Source organism: Labrus mixtus, chromosome 14 (assembly GCF_963584025.1).
Source record: "Labrus mixtus chromosome 14, fLabMix1.1, whole genome shotgun sequence".
Classification (NCBI taxonomy): Eukaryota; Metazoa; Chordata; class Actinopteri; order Labriformes; family Labridae; genus Labrus; species Labrus mixtus.
In genome coordinates this window covers 21619135-21636589 of record NC_083625.1, presented here as the reverse complement: position 1 = coordinate 21636589, position 17455 = coordinate 21619135, and the positions used below count along the sequence as shown (strand labels likewise).

Below are 17455 nucleotides of genomic sequence, written 5' to 3'. Positions count from 1 at the left end.
GCATTAACTGTATTGTTTAGCCCTTGAGGTTTCATCATTAAATGGTTGTTTCCCAAGCACTCCCTCAGCCTTTACAGCTTCACCAGCTCTTGTGTGTCTGTCAGCTCTCACGGGGCTGTTTCTTGGTGCTGTTTGAAATTGTAATGGCCTGGGCAGTCTTCAGGAGGCGCCGTCTATGGTTCTGTTCGATTAGAGAATCAGATTTAATCTATTTCCTTTCAGAGCTGGAGTTTATAATCTGAAGTCAGAGCTTAGATTGAGCTCTGCCGACCAATATCCTCGCTTCTAGAAGGAGGACGAGGAGTAGGAGGACGAGGAGGAAGAGGAGGAGGAGGAGGAGGAGGACTGAAAAGAGGATGCCAAGCAAAAAATATGAGTGACAGTAAGACGGAGAGAGAAAGAGAAGAAGAGGCTCGTCCCCACAGAGACAAACTAAAAATAGAAAAAGGAGAAGAAGGGGAGAGGAGACGGTGGAGGAGAAGGAGAAGAAGTGTCCCTCTGACCACAGGGCGAGGAGACAAGCCTGAAACAACCAGTGCTGAGACAAAACATTTTAGACTTGATTATCTGTTTAACAGGTCGTTTGGTCTGTATGAATACCAGTAATGAGTCTGGTCACTTTCTCAGAGTTCAACATGACTTTGAAATGTTTACATTCAGGCCACTGTCGAAGAAACCAGTAATGACAATAAAAAGATGGAAACAAAAGATCGATTCATGAATCAGAACGGGTCGGATTATAATCAATGGATTGGTGAATTAAAGTGTACTGGTTTGTCAAACATGCTTTGGTCATGGTTTCTTTTCAGAGAATCAGTTAATAATGTTGGTGTTAATGTTAATTGTAATATTGGTGGTTATATACTGTAGGGGGTAATAATGGTGGTTATATTGGTGATGGTGGTATTATTTGTGGTAATATTGGAGGGAATGTTAATTGTAATATTGGAGATGATATTGGTAGTAATATTGATGATTGTAATATTGGTGATGGTGGTAATATTGGTGATGATGGTAATATTGGTAATGTTGGTTATATTGGTGGTGGTGGTAATATTGATGATGGTGGTAATATTGGGGGGAATATTGGTAATGGTGGTTATATTTGTAATGGTGGTGAAATTGGTTATTATATTGGTGATGGTGGTGATATTGGTGGTTATACTGGTAATGGTGGTATTATTTGTAGTAATATTGGTGGTAATATTTATGGTTACATCGATGCTATTTATATTGGAGAGAATGTTAATATTTATGTTGGTGGTTATATAGGTGGCAATCCTGGTGATGGTGGTACTATTACTGGTGATGGTGGTGGTAATATTGCTGGTTTTGGTAATATTGATGGTGATGGTGGTAATTTTGATGGTGGTGGTAATATTTGGGATGGTGGTAATATTGATGGTGGCGATATCGTTGGGGATGGTGGTAATATTGATGGTGGTAATGTTGATGGTGGTGGTAATATTGGTGATGGTAATGTTGATGGTGTGGTAATATTGGTCATGGTAATGTTGATGGTGTGGTAATATTGGTCATGGTAATGTTGATGGTGGTGGTAATATTGATGGCGGTGGTAATATTGGAGATAGTAATGTTGATGGTGGTAATGTTGATGGTTGTGGTAATATTGGTGATGGTGGTAATATTGATGGTGGTAATATTGGTGATGGTGGTACTATTGATGGTGGTGGTAATATTGGTGATGGTGGTACTAATGATGGTGGTGGTAATATTGTTGATGTGGTTGGTAATATTGGTAATGGTGGTAAGATTGGTGATGGTGGTTATATTTATGGTGATGGTGGTTATATTTATGGTGATGGTGGTAATATTGGGGATGGTGGTAATATTGGTGATGGTGGTTAAATTGGGGATGGTGGTAATATTGGTGATGGTGGTAAGATTGGTGATGGTGGTAATATTGATCGTGGTGATAATATTGGGGATGGTGGTAATATTGATGGTGTTGGTAATATTGGGGATGGTGGTAATAGTGATGGTGGTGGTAATATTGGGGATGGTGGTATTATTGGGGATGGTGGTGATATTGGTGATGAGGTGATTGTGTACACATAAAGGAGTTAGCAGTGTTAGTTATATTTCTCAGTGCTTTCATAATCAGGATTTCAGTAATAACTGTGTTGTACTGAGTATCAGTATGTCAAATATCAATATAGTGTGATACCATAGAGTGTTATAAGCACAGTATGATTAGATGGTTATATAGGTGGTAATCCTGGTGATGGTGGTACTATTACTGGTGATGTTGGTGGTAATATTGCTGGTCTTGGTAATATTGATGGTGATGGTGGTAATTTTGATGGTGGTGGTAATATTTGGGATGGTGGTAATATTGATGGTGGTGGTATCGTTGGGGATGGTGAAAATATTGATGGTGGTGGAAATATTGGGGGTGGTAATGTTGATGGTGGTGGTAATATTGGAGATAGTAATGTTGATGGTGGTAATGTTGATGGTAATACTGATGGTGGTGGTAATATTGGTGATAATTATGTTGATGGTGGTAATGTTGATGGTGGTGGTAATATTGATGGTGGTAATGTTCATGGTGGTGGTAATATTGGTGATGGTGGTACTATTGATGGTGGTAATATTGATGGTGGTAATATTGGTGATGGTGGTGGTAATATTGTTGATGCGGTTGGTAATATTGGTAATGGTGGTAAGATTGGTGATGGTGGTTATATTTATGGAGATGGTGGTAATATTGGGGATGGTGGTTAAATTGGGGATGGGGATTAGTTATATTTCTCAGTGCTTTCATAATCAGGATTTCAGTGGTAATAACTGTGTTGTACTGAGTATCAGTATGTCAAATATCAGTATAGTGTGATACCATATACATTATAAGAACAGTATGATTAGTAGTTAAATAATAAGCAGTAGCAGTGTTAGTATTGTTCCCTCATAGTATTATCAATAGCAGTTTACAGTATTAGCAGTAGTATTTATTGAGATGTAAGAGATAACAGCTGCAGTGTTAGTGATACGTGTAGAGAAGGATCACAGCCTGAGCAGTATTAGGAGAGAATGGCAGTTTAAAATATATCAGTATTAGGAGTATTTCCTGTATTTTCAGTTTGCAGTGGTTGTATTGTAATAATTAATATAATAGCATGAGCAGTATCAGAGACAGTATTAATGATGGAAATATTGCATGTTTTATATTTGCAGTAGAAATATTTTTAGTTCTGCAGTTTGACTTGAATCTCTCCGAGCTGGCGATGTTTGCAGTCTTACTTTCCAGCACAGACAGAGAGGATGCAGTTACCATGGTGACCCTCTGTGTGTGTGTGTGTGTGTGTGTGTGTGTGTGTGTGTGTGTGTGTGTGTGTGTGTGTGTGTGTGTGTGTGTGTGTGTATGTGTGTGTGTTTTCCTGGCCTGTGATTGGCTGTCGGGCGGTGTGGGCGGGCAGGTGGAGCATCTGAAAGCGTCACTCGTTCTCTCTCTCTCCCACAGATCGGGACAGAGAGACGGAGAGACGCAGCTCTTCTCACTGCTCTCTCCTTCATCCCTCCATCTTCTTCTTCTTCTTCTCCTTCCTACTCTTCCTCCTCTCCTCTGTCCACGGCCACATCTCTCTCTCTCCATCTCTTCTTCTCCTCCTCCTCCTCCTCCTCCTCCTCTCTCTCCTCCACTCTTCAGACTGACACACAGGTCTAACTCTTGGCCTTCTTCTTCCTCACCTTCATCATCATCATCCTCAGAAGAAGACGGACAGGGACCCCCTGACCCTTGTCCCGCCGGGTCACCATGGCAACGGTCATCTGTACTCGTTTCACTGAAGAGTTTCAGCTGTATGAAGAGCTGGGCAAGTAAGTATCCCCATCATCTTCATCTTCATCCTCCTCATCATCAGTACTACAGCTGTCTTCATCATTCAGATTTCAACTTTCTCATTGCCTGCAGACTTTTTAAGTTTTTATTGTTGTTCATTTGTTCAACTCGATCCTTTTGATGTTTTTTGATTCAATACTTTGATTTGATATGAATACAAAAAGAAAACTGCATGTCAAAGTTACAGTTTTAACACTTATCTCATATTTTATTATTTCATTTTGTCTAATGACTCTCATTTAAAATGTTATTTGAAGATGAACTGATTATTTATGAAAATGTTTCAGTTTCTGTCAAAACTACGAAATGAAATGATTTCCTCGAGTGTTCTATAAAATAATAATATATAAAACTACAGTCAGAGTTTGAACATGAAATTCCTCAAGCTGTGAACCTTTTGAGTTTGATATAAACATGAAATTAATCCTCATTGATCATAAATGATATCAACGATTTTTTGATATGATCAGTCTCTTAGAGAGAGAGAGAGAGGATGAAGGGATGGAGAGATGAGTGTGTCACCTTTATGACCCCATCCCACTCATCGCCCACACACACACACACACACACACACACACACACACACACACACACACACACACACACACACACACACACACACACTCACACAAACACACACACACACACATAATGCCAGGTCTCTTACATAATGTGGTGGTGGGTGGCAGAATTCAGCTTTCATAAGAAACACAGATGCAGAGATCTTTGTGTTTCAGAGATGACTCAGTGATCAGGAGGAAATGAAACCTTAATCTCGACTTTATTATCGATGTTTCTCTGATTGACCCGAAGAAAAATGATCACATTCAATCTGAGCTTCAGATTCACAATCATCCTGACGGGTAGTCAAAACCAACACTGGAGACTACATTTCCCATAATGCACCTCTACAACAATGAGTCTACCTTTTCAGTACAGGAGTCCTGCCTGATCTTTCAGGTGCACTCCCAGTCTGAATTCTGATGACATCACTATGACATCATCAGGCCACTATAACATAACCAAAGAGCACAAAAACGTTTGCAACGTTAATTGCTGCAAACGTTTTTTTATTTTTTTATAACAACAGATATTATATTGTTTTGTATAACGTGGAATTAAAAATTATGAACAATTTTAAAATCTCAGCAACAGACATCACCTGGCCTGTAGTACCAGAGTCAGTGTTAGCACATGTAGCAGTAACGTCACCTGGCCTGTAGTACCAGAGTCAGTGTTAGCACATGTAGCAGTAATGTCACCTGGCCTTTAGTACCAGAGTCAGTGTTAGCACATGTAGCAGTAACATCACCTGGCCTGTAGTACCAGAGTCAGTGTTAGCACATGTAGCAGTAACTTCACCTGGCCTGTAGTACCAGAGTCAGTGTTAGCACATGTAGCAGTAACGTCACCTGGCCTGTAGTACCAGAGTCAGTGTTAGCACATGTAGCAGTAACGTCACCTGGCCTGTAGTACCAGAGTCAGTGTTAGCACATGTAGCAGTAACGTCACCTGGCCTGTAGTACCAGAGTCAGTGTTAGCACATGTAGCAGTAACGTCACCTGGCCTGTAGTACCAGAGTCAGTGTTAGCACATGTAGCAGTAACTTCACCTGGCCTGTAGTACCAGAGTCAGTGTTAGCACATGTAGCAGTAACGTCACCTGGCCTGTAGTACCAGAGTCAGTGTTAGCACATGTAGCAGTAACGTCACCTGGCCTGTAGTACCAGAGTCAGTGTTAGCACATGTAGCAGTAACATCACCTGGCCTGTAGTACCAGAGTCAGTGTTAGCACATGTAGCAGTAACGTCACCTGGATGAACGCAGTACATGAAGTAACAATGCGCTTGCCAGGCACTCCTCTCTGTTGCTGAGCAGCGCATTTTTCTTAAATACGTTTTCAACTTTAAGTACAAGACATAGTAATAACCTTTGTTTTAAAGCATTGTTAGTGGTTTAATTTTCAGTGGTAGCGTTAGCATCAGTATGCTAACTGAGAGAACACTAGCATCAGCATTAGCATAAAGAGGTTTAGCATTAGCAGGATTAGCAGTAGTGGCAGAAGTATTAGCAGAAACAACATTAACATTAACACCAACAGTATTACAATTAGCAGCAGCAGCAGGGTTGTTTACACGTTGATCTGATTCTAATGAAACTCAAAACATACTGATTTGTTACCACAACAACAAAGATAGACATCCTTAATGCTGGATGTTAGATGATTTCTTGAGTTAAATGACTAAATACTGTAGTGTAGACAAACTCCGTCACACTATTTAAATTGTACAAAAACGTTGTCAATGTTTGGATACGGAGGACTCATTCCTCTCCTCCACATCTGTCTCATGAAACAGATGTTTCCTTAAAGCTTCAGTACCTTCTGATTCTATCATCATTAAGATAACGGAGACTCTAATGATTTAAAAGGCTCTCAGTAACAGCAGTGTTATCTGTTTAATGGCTGTAATATAAAAACAAATGATAGACACTCTCTTGTTACGTCATTTAAGCTTCTTTTTACGTTCCTGAATCGGAATCTTTCGGTTTCATATTTCTGTAAATTATGACTCCCTCACCATTAAAAAAAATAAACCTTGTGAAGCTGTGACAGAAGACATCTTGTTTAATAGAAACACTGATCTTGTTGGATGGTTAATGGTCTGGTGTACATATATATATATACATATATATATATATAGATTATCAGATTTTCATGATTCAAGTCGATAATAGCCTCTTTCAAATGACTTTTGTTTTTGTTTATGAGCTGATTGGTTCCTCTTTTGTTTCCAGGGGAGCGTTTTCAGTGGTGCGGCGCTGTGTGAAGGTGCTGTCGGGTCAGGAGTACGCCGCCAAGATCATCAACACCAAGAAACTGTCCGCCAGAGGTGAGGACCTTAGAGAGGACTGCACGACACACACAGAAACAGAATCATACACACACACACACACACACACAGACACACAAACACACACATTTGCACACACACACAAACACACATACACACGCACACACTAACACACACACACACACACACACACACACAATCCTACGGTTTACGAGGTCCGTCCTGTTGGTGTCTTGTTTGCATGTTGTTTGTGTTTTATTAACATCTGCAGACTGCAGGATGTTAACATGGGTTTCAGAAGACACTAGAGACAGAGGTTTCCTACCTGTGGACTGAGACCCCTTAAAGGGTCCAGAATGAATTTGATTGGCTGACAGATATTAACCATCTACAGTTTCTAATTCTATATAACCTAGCCCCTCGATGTGTCTGAGAACAGGACAGACATGTAGCATGATGCTAACAGAGGAGCTGACAGAGGAGGATCTTTTATTAAACATGATGATTAAATAACGTGAATAGTAATGTGAAATATTCATCAAATTCATATAAGTTTACCAACATGTCACATCTCTCTCTGTCTGTCGCTCTCGCTCTCTCTCACTGTCTTTCTCTCTCTGTCGCTCTCTCTCTCTCACTGTCTCTCTCACTGTCGCTGTATCTGTCTCTCTCTCTCTCTGTCTCTCTGTCGCTCTCACTTTCGCTCACCATCGCTCTCTCTCTCTCTCTCTCTCATTGATTTTTTATCACTATTCTAGTTTTGAGAATTCCTTCGGTTGCTTAGCAACACCTTACAAAGTTGACAAAGAAGTGTGTGTGTGTGACATCACTGCAGTAAGATTTCAGCCCTGTTACATAATAATCAGCATTATTATTGTTATATTTATGATGTTGATGTTTCACGGATGTGACTCTATAATAATGAAAGTGTTAATATCAGCTCTGTCCATCAGTGGTTCAGATGTTGAGAATTCATATTTAATTATTCATACAATTAATAAACGAGTTTAAGCAAACATCCATCGAAACCTTGGAAGAGTTTCTGTTTCAACAAAGAGCCTGAGAGGAGACGATCAGACAGAGCAGAGAGAAAAGCCTATGAGACAGGAAACAAGAAACAGCTGATTAATGTTGTTATTCATAATTATCATCAGTAACTCATTCATCAGTAACTCATTCATCATTAACTTATTCAACACTAACTCGTTAATCACTAACTCATTCATCACTAACTCATTCATCACTAACTCGTTAATCACTAACTCATTCATGACTAACTCATTCATCATCAACTGATTAATCGCTAACTCATTAATCACTAACTCATTCATCACTAACTCGTTAATCACTAACTCATTCATCAATATCTCATTCAGCACTAACTCATTCATCACTATCTCATTCATCACTAACTCATTAATCATTAACTCATTCATCACTAACTCATTCATTACTAAGGCATTAATCACTAACTCATTAATCACTAACTCATTAATCACTAACTCGTTAATAACTAACTCATTAATCATTAACTCATTCATCCCTAACTTATTCATCACTAACTCATTCATCACTAAGGCATTAATCACTAACTCATTAATCACTAACTCATTAATCACTAACTCGTTAATCACTAACTCATTCATGACTAACTCATTCATCACTAACTGATTAATCGCTAACTCATTAATCACTAACTCATTCATCACCAACTCATTCATGACTAACTCATTCATCACTAACTCATTCATCATTAACTGATTAATCGCTAACTCATTAATCACTAACTCATTCATCACCAACTCATTCATGACTAACTCATTCATCACTAAGTCATTAATAATTAACTCGTTAATCACTAACTCATTCATCACTATCTCATTCATCACTAACTCATTAACCACTAACTCATTAATCACTATCTCATTCATCACTAACTCATTCATCACTAACTCATTCATCACTAACTCATTCATCACTATCTCATTCATCACTAACTCATTAATCATTAACTCATTCATCACTAACTCATTCATTACTAAGGCATTAATCACTAACTCATTAATCACTAACTCATTAATCACTAACTTGTTAATAACTAACTCATTAATCATTAACTCATTCATCCCTAACTTATTCATCACTAACTCATTCATCACTAAGGCATTAATCACTAACTCATTAATCACTAACTCATTAATCACTAACTCGTTAATAACTAACTCATTAATCATTAACTCATTCATCCCTAACTTATTCATCACTAACTCATTAATCACTAACTCATTCATCACTAACTCATTAATCACTAACTCGTTAATCGCTAACTCGTTAATAACTAACTCATTAATAACTAACTCATTCATCCCTAACTTATTAATCACTAACTCATTAATCACTAACTCATTCATGACTAACTCATTTATCACTAACTCATTAATCACTAACTTATTAATCACTAACTAATTATTCGCTGACTCATTCATCACTAACTCGTTAATAACTAACTCATTAATAACTATCTCATTCATGACTAACTCATTCATCACTAACTCATTCATCACTAACTCATTAATCACTAACTTATTAATCACTAACTAATTATTCGCTGACTCATTCATCACTAACTCATTCATCACTAAGGCATTAATCACTAACTCATTCATGACTAACTCATTCATCACTAACTCATTAATCACTAACTCATTAATCACTAACTTATTAATCACTAACTAATTATTCGCTGACTCATTCATCACTAACTCATTCATCACTAAGGCATTAATCACTAACTCATTCATGACTAACTCATTCATCACTAACTCATTAATAACTATCTCATCCATGACTAACTCATTCATCACTAACTCATTAATCACTAACTCATTAATCACTAACTTATTAATCACTAACTAATTATTCACTGACTCATTCATCACTAACTCATTCATCACTAAGGCATTAATCACTAACTCATTCATGACTAACTCATTCATCACTAACTCATTAATAACTAACTCATTCATTACTAAGGCATTAATAACTAACTCATTAATAACTAACTCATTCATTACTAACTCATTAATCACTGACTCATTCATCAATAACTCATTAATGTCTGTGTTCTCCAGCTGCGATAGCTTAGCATGTTGCTAACATTTACAGCTTCTGAAGATGTTTGCAGCTCTTCAAAACTCAGATGTCCATATTGCTACAGAGCCTCCCTGTAATTGGTCGATTTTAGACACTCTCACACTGCTGTTATATCTGAACTGTGTGTGTATGTGTGTGTGTGTGTGTGTGTGTGTGTGTTTGCAGATCATCAAAAGTTGGACCGTGAAGCTCGAATCTGTCGTTTACTGAAGCACCCCAACATAGGTGAGTACCATTACTTCTATAGTAAGTTCAATTATGCGGTATATGTGGCGCTAAACATATGTGGTACTAAAGTATATTTGGCACTAAATATATGTGGCACTAAATGTATGTGTTACTAAATATATGGTCAATAAAAATATGTGTTACTAAAATATATGTGGTACTAAAATATATGTGGTACTTAAGTATATGTGGTACTAAAATATATGTGGTACTTAAGTATATGTGGTACTAAAGTATATGTGGTACGAAAGTATCTTTGGCACTAAATATATGTGGTACTGAAGGTACAGTATGTGGTATTAAATATATATGTCGTACTAAATATATGTGGCACTAAATATATGTGGTACTGAATATACAGTATGTGGTACTAAATATATGTTGTACTAAATATATATGGCACTTAAGTATATGGGGCTCTAAAGTATATGTGGTACACCACGAGTACTGCAGGTTCTGCTATTGGTACTTTAACGCGTGCGTTTTAGGTGGAGAGGTTATAGCGGCATTAGCAGTTAGCATCCGGGCATAGCTGGTTAGCTGAGATAGCTGGCCGAGTGTGGATTTCCACTTGTCACTTATATTCTACAATAATTGACATGGACCGTTCAACACCAGGTCTCAACAGTGATATATTCACTAATCAAACATCAGCAGTGAAATACAGAGATAACCTGCAGCAACTCATCACTGACTGAGAGTACTCTTGGTCTTACAAAAATGAAAGCTGTGCACCTGTGGCGCTGATTGGTATAACAATGATATTCTTATTGTTACATTGCTGCTGCTGTTGCTGCTGCAGGTTTATCAATGTAACAAAGCAGCTTGTCAGAAACGGCCCGTTCAGAACTTCATCAACCATCAGCAAGATTTTAGAGTCTGTGAGGCTCCTTGAAAAGACCTGAAACGTGGACTGATATTCTCTCTGGTATGAGGACTCGATCTGAGAATTGTTGGAAAAGGTCTTAAAGAGTCCAAAAAGTTCAGGTTCAGGTCTGAATGCAGGATTCAAACCAGATTTTTTGTCTTTTCATTGTTTTGTAACGTTAGCGACAGAAGCTATGTATCTGTTAGACTGGGGGCCATGTTGACCCATCTGATTGGTTATCAGTTTGATGCTCTCAGTGTTAGTATGGACAAGAGTCAGCTGCTGGTACTGTGATACAAAGCTGCGTGTCGTTTGTATAAGGAGAGATATTCTGGTGTGTTCTTTGACCTGAGCTGGAGGCAGGGCGTGGATGTTCAAAAGAAGAGGACTGAGGATGGAGCCTTGAGGAACTCCATAGGTCAGTTTCTCCTTTAAAGAAGATTCAAACCAGTTTATCTCTGTGAGAGAGTCACTCTCAGTTTACCTGCAGCAGTGAGACACGAAAGTAACTGAACAGAAACTCACCTTTGTTCACGCTGAGTTGTGCAAAAGCTGAAGAGGAGCCTGAAGGTAGACTGTACAAACATTTCATGGCCAACAAAAACATTTCACTGGACGCCAAAATCTTTAGATCTTGTGAAATGTTTTTGCATATTGCAGAATCTTTTTGTGTTTCATCAAATGGTTTGTTACATCATTTTTTGTGTTATGTTATTTTGTGCTCAGTGAAATGTTTTTGTGGTGGACCTTCAAGGCCACATTAAGGAGCAGTTCCGGGACCTCTTGTGAAATCCTGCAGGGGAAAAAATGTACAATAAACCAATTGAAAGGATTCTGAAATAACTCATCATGCTGCTGATCATGATGCTGATTTGTAAAGACCGAAGTCATGATTTGGTTTGGTTGGATTATTTCTGAGGCGACAAGAATTCTCGCTCAAGCTAAAAAAAGGACTAATCTATTGTTGTGTACTCCTCTATGTGTGTGTGTGTGTGTGTGTGTGTGTGTGTGTGTGTGTGTGTGTGTGTGTGTGTGTGTGTGTGTGTGTCTGTGTGTGCAGTACTCTGTCTCAGTATGAACAGCCTGTGCACAGAGACTTGCTGGCTCTGCTGCAGATGAAGCCTGTGGGCTGAATGTGAAGGCAGCAGCAGGATTTTATTTTTCACAGCTGACAGGATCAAACCGAGTCGTGCTTTAAGTGGACGCAGAACACACCTGAATGTTCTCTGTCAGGAGGAGATGTTCAGAGGAGATGCAGAGAGAAGATATCAGCCAGTTTGCAGCAGATAATAAGACACAAAGATTCCTGATTTTAATCAGAGGACTGACCTTTCTGTGTCAGTGTTAATGAAGGTGTTTGACTTGAAAATGAAGCTGCATGTTTGGTTTCACCTGAGAGTTAGAGAGCGTCATTAACATCAGAGATCAGAGTGTTTCATGTTGACTGAGCCACGCATGAGAGAGGTGAGGAGGAGAAAACACCTGAATTAATAATTCACTGTTTCAACATCTGTTTGAACTCAGAAAACACAGAAAGAGCAACTCAGAGATAACACTGTATGAATACTGCAACATACTTTAGACATACTACTAACTCCTTTAAATCAGAAAGTACTGCAGCTCCGTCTGGAGGTGTTGGCATTAACCACTAATAGAGAGTAGTTACTAATTGATGAGGATCAGCAGGTGATGCTTCTCTAATCAGCTGATTTAAAACACATCTGATCTCAGAGCAGCTCGAGACACGAACCTTTGACTGCAGGTCAGAAACTGTGTGACATCACCGTCATCATGCAGACACAAACTGTTTCTTTTATAGAGCACCATGAAGCAATTCAGAGTGCTGCTCCTGAAACCAAACCAGAGCCTTTACACCTCAACTCGTCACCAAAAGTCAGTCAGACATAGTTTACGATTCATGATCATTCCCTGACTAACTTATTTCTTAAGATCTTCCAGCTGTATTAGACCATATTCCCACAACCGCCATGTTGTCGTGATGTCACGCTCAGGGAGTGAAGCTCTTACGTTGTTGTTGTGTCTGACTGTTGTGCTCCAGGTTTAAGTCGTGTACAGCACAAATCTGAGGGACTATTTTCATTAAAGCTTCCTGATTGATGAGTAAACAGACAATAATACTGAACATTCAGATACACACATTGAGTTTAAAAACATATCAATCCAACAATCTTTATTTGTATTGTGTCAATTCATAACAAGTGTTATCTCGAGACACTTTGCAAAAAGCAGGTAAAAGACCTTACTTATTGCTATATTAATAAAACCAGCTTAATACAGCATGAGCGTAGCACTTAAGCAACATTTAGCAAAAGTTAACTACCGCTAACGTTAGCATACAGCCACTTCTGAGTTAACATTTACTGTTAAGCATAACTATTACAATGTGAAAGGCGTTTAATAATTCTTGATATTAACAATCATTAAAAACGAAATGATTCCAGCCTGAGGTCAAACTCAATAAAAGTCCTTTAAGTGTCTTTAATAACAGACAAAAAAATAAATGAAGGCCCAGAGGTTAAAGGTCAGTTACTTAAGAACTGACATTTTAACATGGGGCTCTATGGGGACAGACTCACTACAGGAGACAGACTTTAGTGGACACTGGAGGAACTGCAGCTGTAAAGTTGGACATTTTAACATGGAGTTCTATGGGGACTGACTCACTGCAGGAGACAGATTCTATTGGACACTGGAGGAACTGCAGCTGTAAAGTTGGACATTTTAACATGGAGCTCTATGGGGACAGACTCACTACAGGAGACAGACTCTAGTGGACACTGGAGGAACTGCAGCTGTAAAGTTGGACATTTTAACATGGGGCTCTATGGGGACTGACTCACTACAGGAGACAGAGTTGTGTGGTCACTGGAGGAACTGCAGTTTTGGTACTTTACCTTTTGCTTTATTTGTCAACACCAGAGGTTGCTGCTTAGTTTAAACGTGCAATACATTTCATGTGTAACTTTACAATAAAAGCTCAACAGGAACATAAAATACAGTATATGCGTCCCCTCAGACTGACTGACGGGGCTGATCATGAGATCACTAAACAAACTTTATTTTATTAAAGTCAAACAAACGGATCCACAGACAGTCAGGTGTTCAGATGTGACCTCACAGGACCGAGCAGTCAATCAGCAGGCAGCAGCTGAGCCCAGCATCCAATCACAGGGCTGTGTGGGCAGGTGATGTTCCGCAGATACTGAGGAGGATTACATAACTGTGTGTGTGTGTGTGTGTGTGTGTGTGTGTGTGTGTGTGTGTGTGTGTGCGCGTGTGTTGCTAGGAAACAGTGTCCTTAGGTGAAGGCATCAAAACCCTCTCTCCTCCTACACTCACACTCACACTCACACACACACACACATACACACACACATACACATACATACCTGTGTGAAAGCACTCAGAAAGAAATAATCAGGTTTCTTCACTCCCACACAGTGCAGCAGTGGGTGTGTGTATGTGTGTGTGTGTGTGTGTGTGTGTGTGTGTGTGTGTGTGTGCGTTTGTGTGTGTGTGCGTGTGCATTTGTGCGTGTGGGCAGCAGCTCTCTCTCTTGTTATATATCCTATTATACAATCAATGCAGAAACAGACACACAGCTGACTTCACATCTTCATCATTAACATCATCGTCCTCACTGCGTGAAGTACATTTACAGTAAGAACTGCAGTACACACACATTCCACACTGTGAAGTACACACATACCACACTCTGAAGTACACACTTACTACACTGTGAAGTACACACATACTACACTGTGAAGTACACACATACCACACTGTGAAGTACACACATACCACACTGTGAAGTACACATTCCACACTGTGAAGTACACACATACCACACTGTGAAGTACACACATACCACACTGTGAAGTACACACATACCACACTGTGAAGTACACATTCCACACTGTGACGTACACACATACTACACTGTGAAGTACACATTCCACACTGTGAGGTACACACATACTACACTGTGAAGTACACATACCACACTGAAGTACACACATACCACACTGTGAAGTACACATTCCACACTGTGAAGTACACACATACTACACTGTGAAGTACACACATACCACACTGTGAAGTACACATTCCACACTGTGAAGTACACACATACTACACTGTGAAGTACACACATATTACACTGTGAAGTACACATTCCACACTGTGAAGTACACACATACCACATTGTGAAGTACACATTCCACACTGTGAAGTACACACATACTACACTGTGAAGTACACATTCCACACTGTGAAGTACACACATACTACACTGTGAAGTACACACATACCACACTGTGAAGTACACATTCCACACTGTGAAGTACACACATACTACACTGTGAAGTACACACATATTACACTGTGAAGTAAACATACCACACTGTGAAGTACACACATACTACACTGTGAAGTACACATTCCACACTGTGAAGTACACACATACCACACTGTGAAGTACACACATACTACACTGTGAAGTACACATTCCACACTGTGAAGTACACACATACTACACTGTGAAGTACACATTCCACACTGTGAAGTACACACATACCACACTGTGAAGTACACACATACCACACTGTGAAGTACACATTCCACACTGTGACGTACACACATACTACACTGTGAAGTACACATTCCACACTGTGAAGTACACACATACTACACTGTGAAGTACACATACCACACTGAAGTACACACATACCACACTGTGAAGTACACATTCCACACTGTGAAGTACACACATACTACACTGTGAAGTACACACATACCACACTGTGAAGTACACATTCCACACTGTGAAGTACACACATACTACACTGTGAAGTACACACATATTACACTGTGAAGTACACATTCCACACTGTGAAGTACACACATACCACATTGTGAAGTACACATTCCACACTGTGAAGTACACACATACTACACTGTGAAGTACACATACCACACTGAAGTACACACATACCACACTGTGAAGTACACACATACTACACTGTGAAGTACACACATACCACACTGTGATGTACACACATACTACACTGTGAAGTACACATACCACACTGAAGTACACACATACCACACTGTGAAGTACACATTCCACACTGTGAAGTACACACATACTACACTGTGAAGTACACACATACCACACTGTGAAGTACACATTCCACACTGTGAAGTACACACATACTACACTGTGAAGTACACACATATTACACTGTGAAGTACACATTCCACACTGTGAAGTACACACATACCACATTGTGAAGTACACATTCCACACTGTGAAGTACACACATACTACACTGTGAAGTACACATACCACACTGAAGTACACACATACCACACTGTGAAGTACACATTCCACACTGTGAAGTACACACATACTACACTGTGAAGTACACACATACCACACTGTGAAGTACACATTCCACACTGTGAAGTACACACATACTACACTGTGAAGTACACACATATTACACTGTGAAGTAAACATTCCACACTGTGAAGTACACACATACCACATTGTGAAGTACACATACCACACTGAAGTACACACATACTAAACTGTGAAGTACACACATACTACACTGTGAAGTACACACATACCACACTGTGATGTACACACATACTACACTGTGAAGTACACATACCACACTGAAGTACACACATACTAAACTGTGAAGTACACAAATACCACACTGTACACAGTATTATCAGACTGTACCTACACGGACTTGAGTGTCCCTGTTCTGAGTCTGATCCTGGTTCTGATCATCTTCAGGATCTGGTCTTTACCTGCACACAGAAAAACCTGGTTCTTCATCTCTGTGTATACCTGATCAGTACTCGTAACCTGCATTATGATGACTGCATCTTATTTGTTCAGCTGTGATGGTTATTTTATGGTCTGAAAATTAAACCGTGCTCGGCTGAAATATCTTTAAAAACAGCTTAAATGGATAAAGGTCCTTATATAAGTGAGCTGATCTAATACAGATATATTTATTCAGACTTTATAAAATCACAAATCAACTTTATTAATGCTCCTCTTTGTCTCTGTTTCAGTCCGGCTCCATGACAGTATTTCAGAGGAGCTTCATCATTACCTCATCTTTGACCTGTGAGTGCTTCTTTCGTTATAACAGCTTGTTTTTATGTGAGTGTGCGTGATGTCATCATGGAGGAGAAAATGCTTTGAGGTAATTTCTTTAGTAAATCCAGACACCTGTCACGTTCTTTTATGTTGTATTGTGACATGTTGTGATATTTTTGTTAAAGTGCCGTAACTAAGCTCAGCAGTCATCACGTCTTTGTATGTTCATACTGATTCTGTGACGGTGTAATATTGGCGTCCCAGTCTGTGAGTTCACATTGTATTTTGGTGTTGAGGAAGCACGGCACGGCAGGAGCTCCACATATACACACAGTCAGACATGCACACACA

General features: G+C 39.3%; 1 protein-coding gene across 2 annotated transcripts in view; it reads left to right on the top strand.

Moving 5' to 3' along the window:
* Positions 1–3469: 3469 nt before the first annotated feature.
* camk2a (calcium/calmodulin-dependent protein kinase II alpha) overlaps positions 3470–17455 on the top strand; it is a 30826-nt gene continuing 16840 nt past the window's right edge. For both annotated transcript variants that reach the window (XM_061055806.1, XM_061055807.1), the window contains exons 1-4: positions 3470–3840; positions 6658–6752; positions 10032–10091; positions 17077–17131. In XM_061055806.1, the coding sequence (XP_060911789.1) occupies positions 3779–3840; positions 6658–6752; positions 10032–10091; positions 17077–17131 (272 nt within the window). In that variant the 5' untranslated portion in view covers positions 3470–3778. The remainder of the gene's footprint in view (positions 3841–6657; positions 6753–10031; positions 10092–17076; positions 17132–17455) is intronic.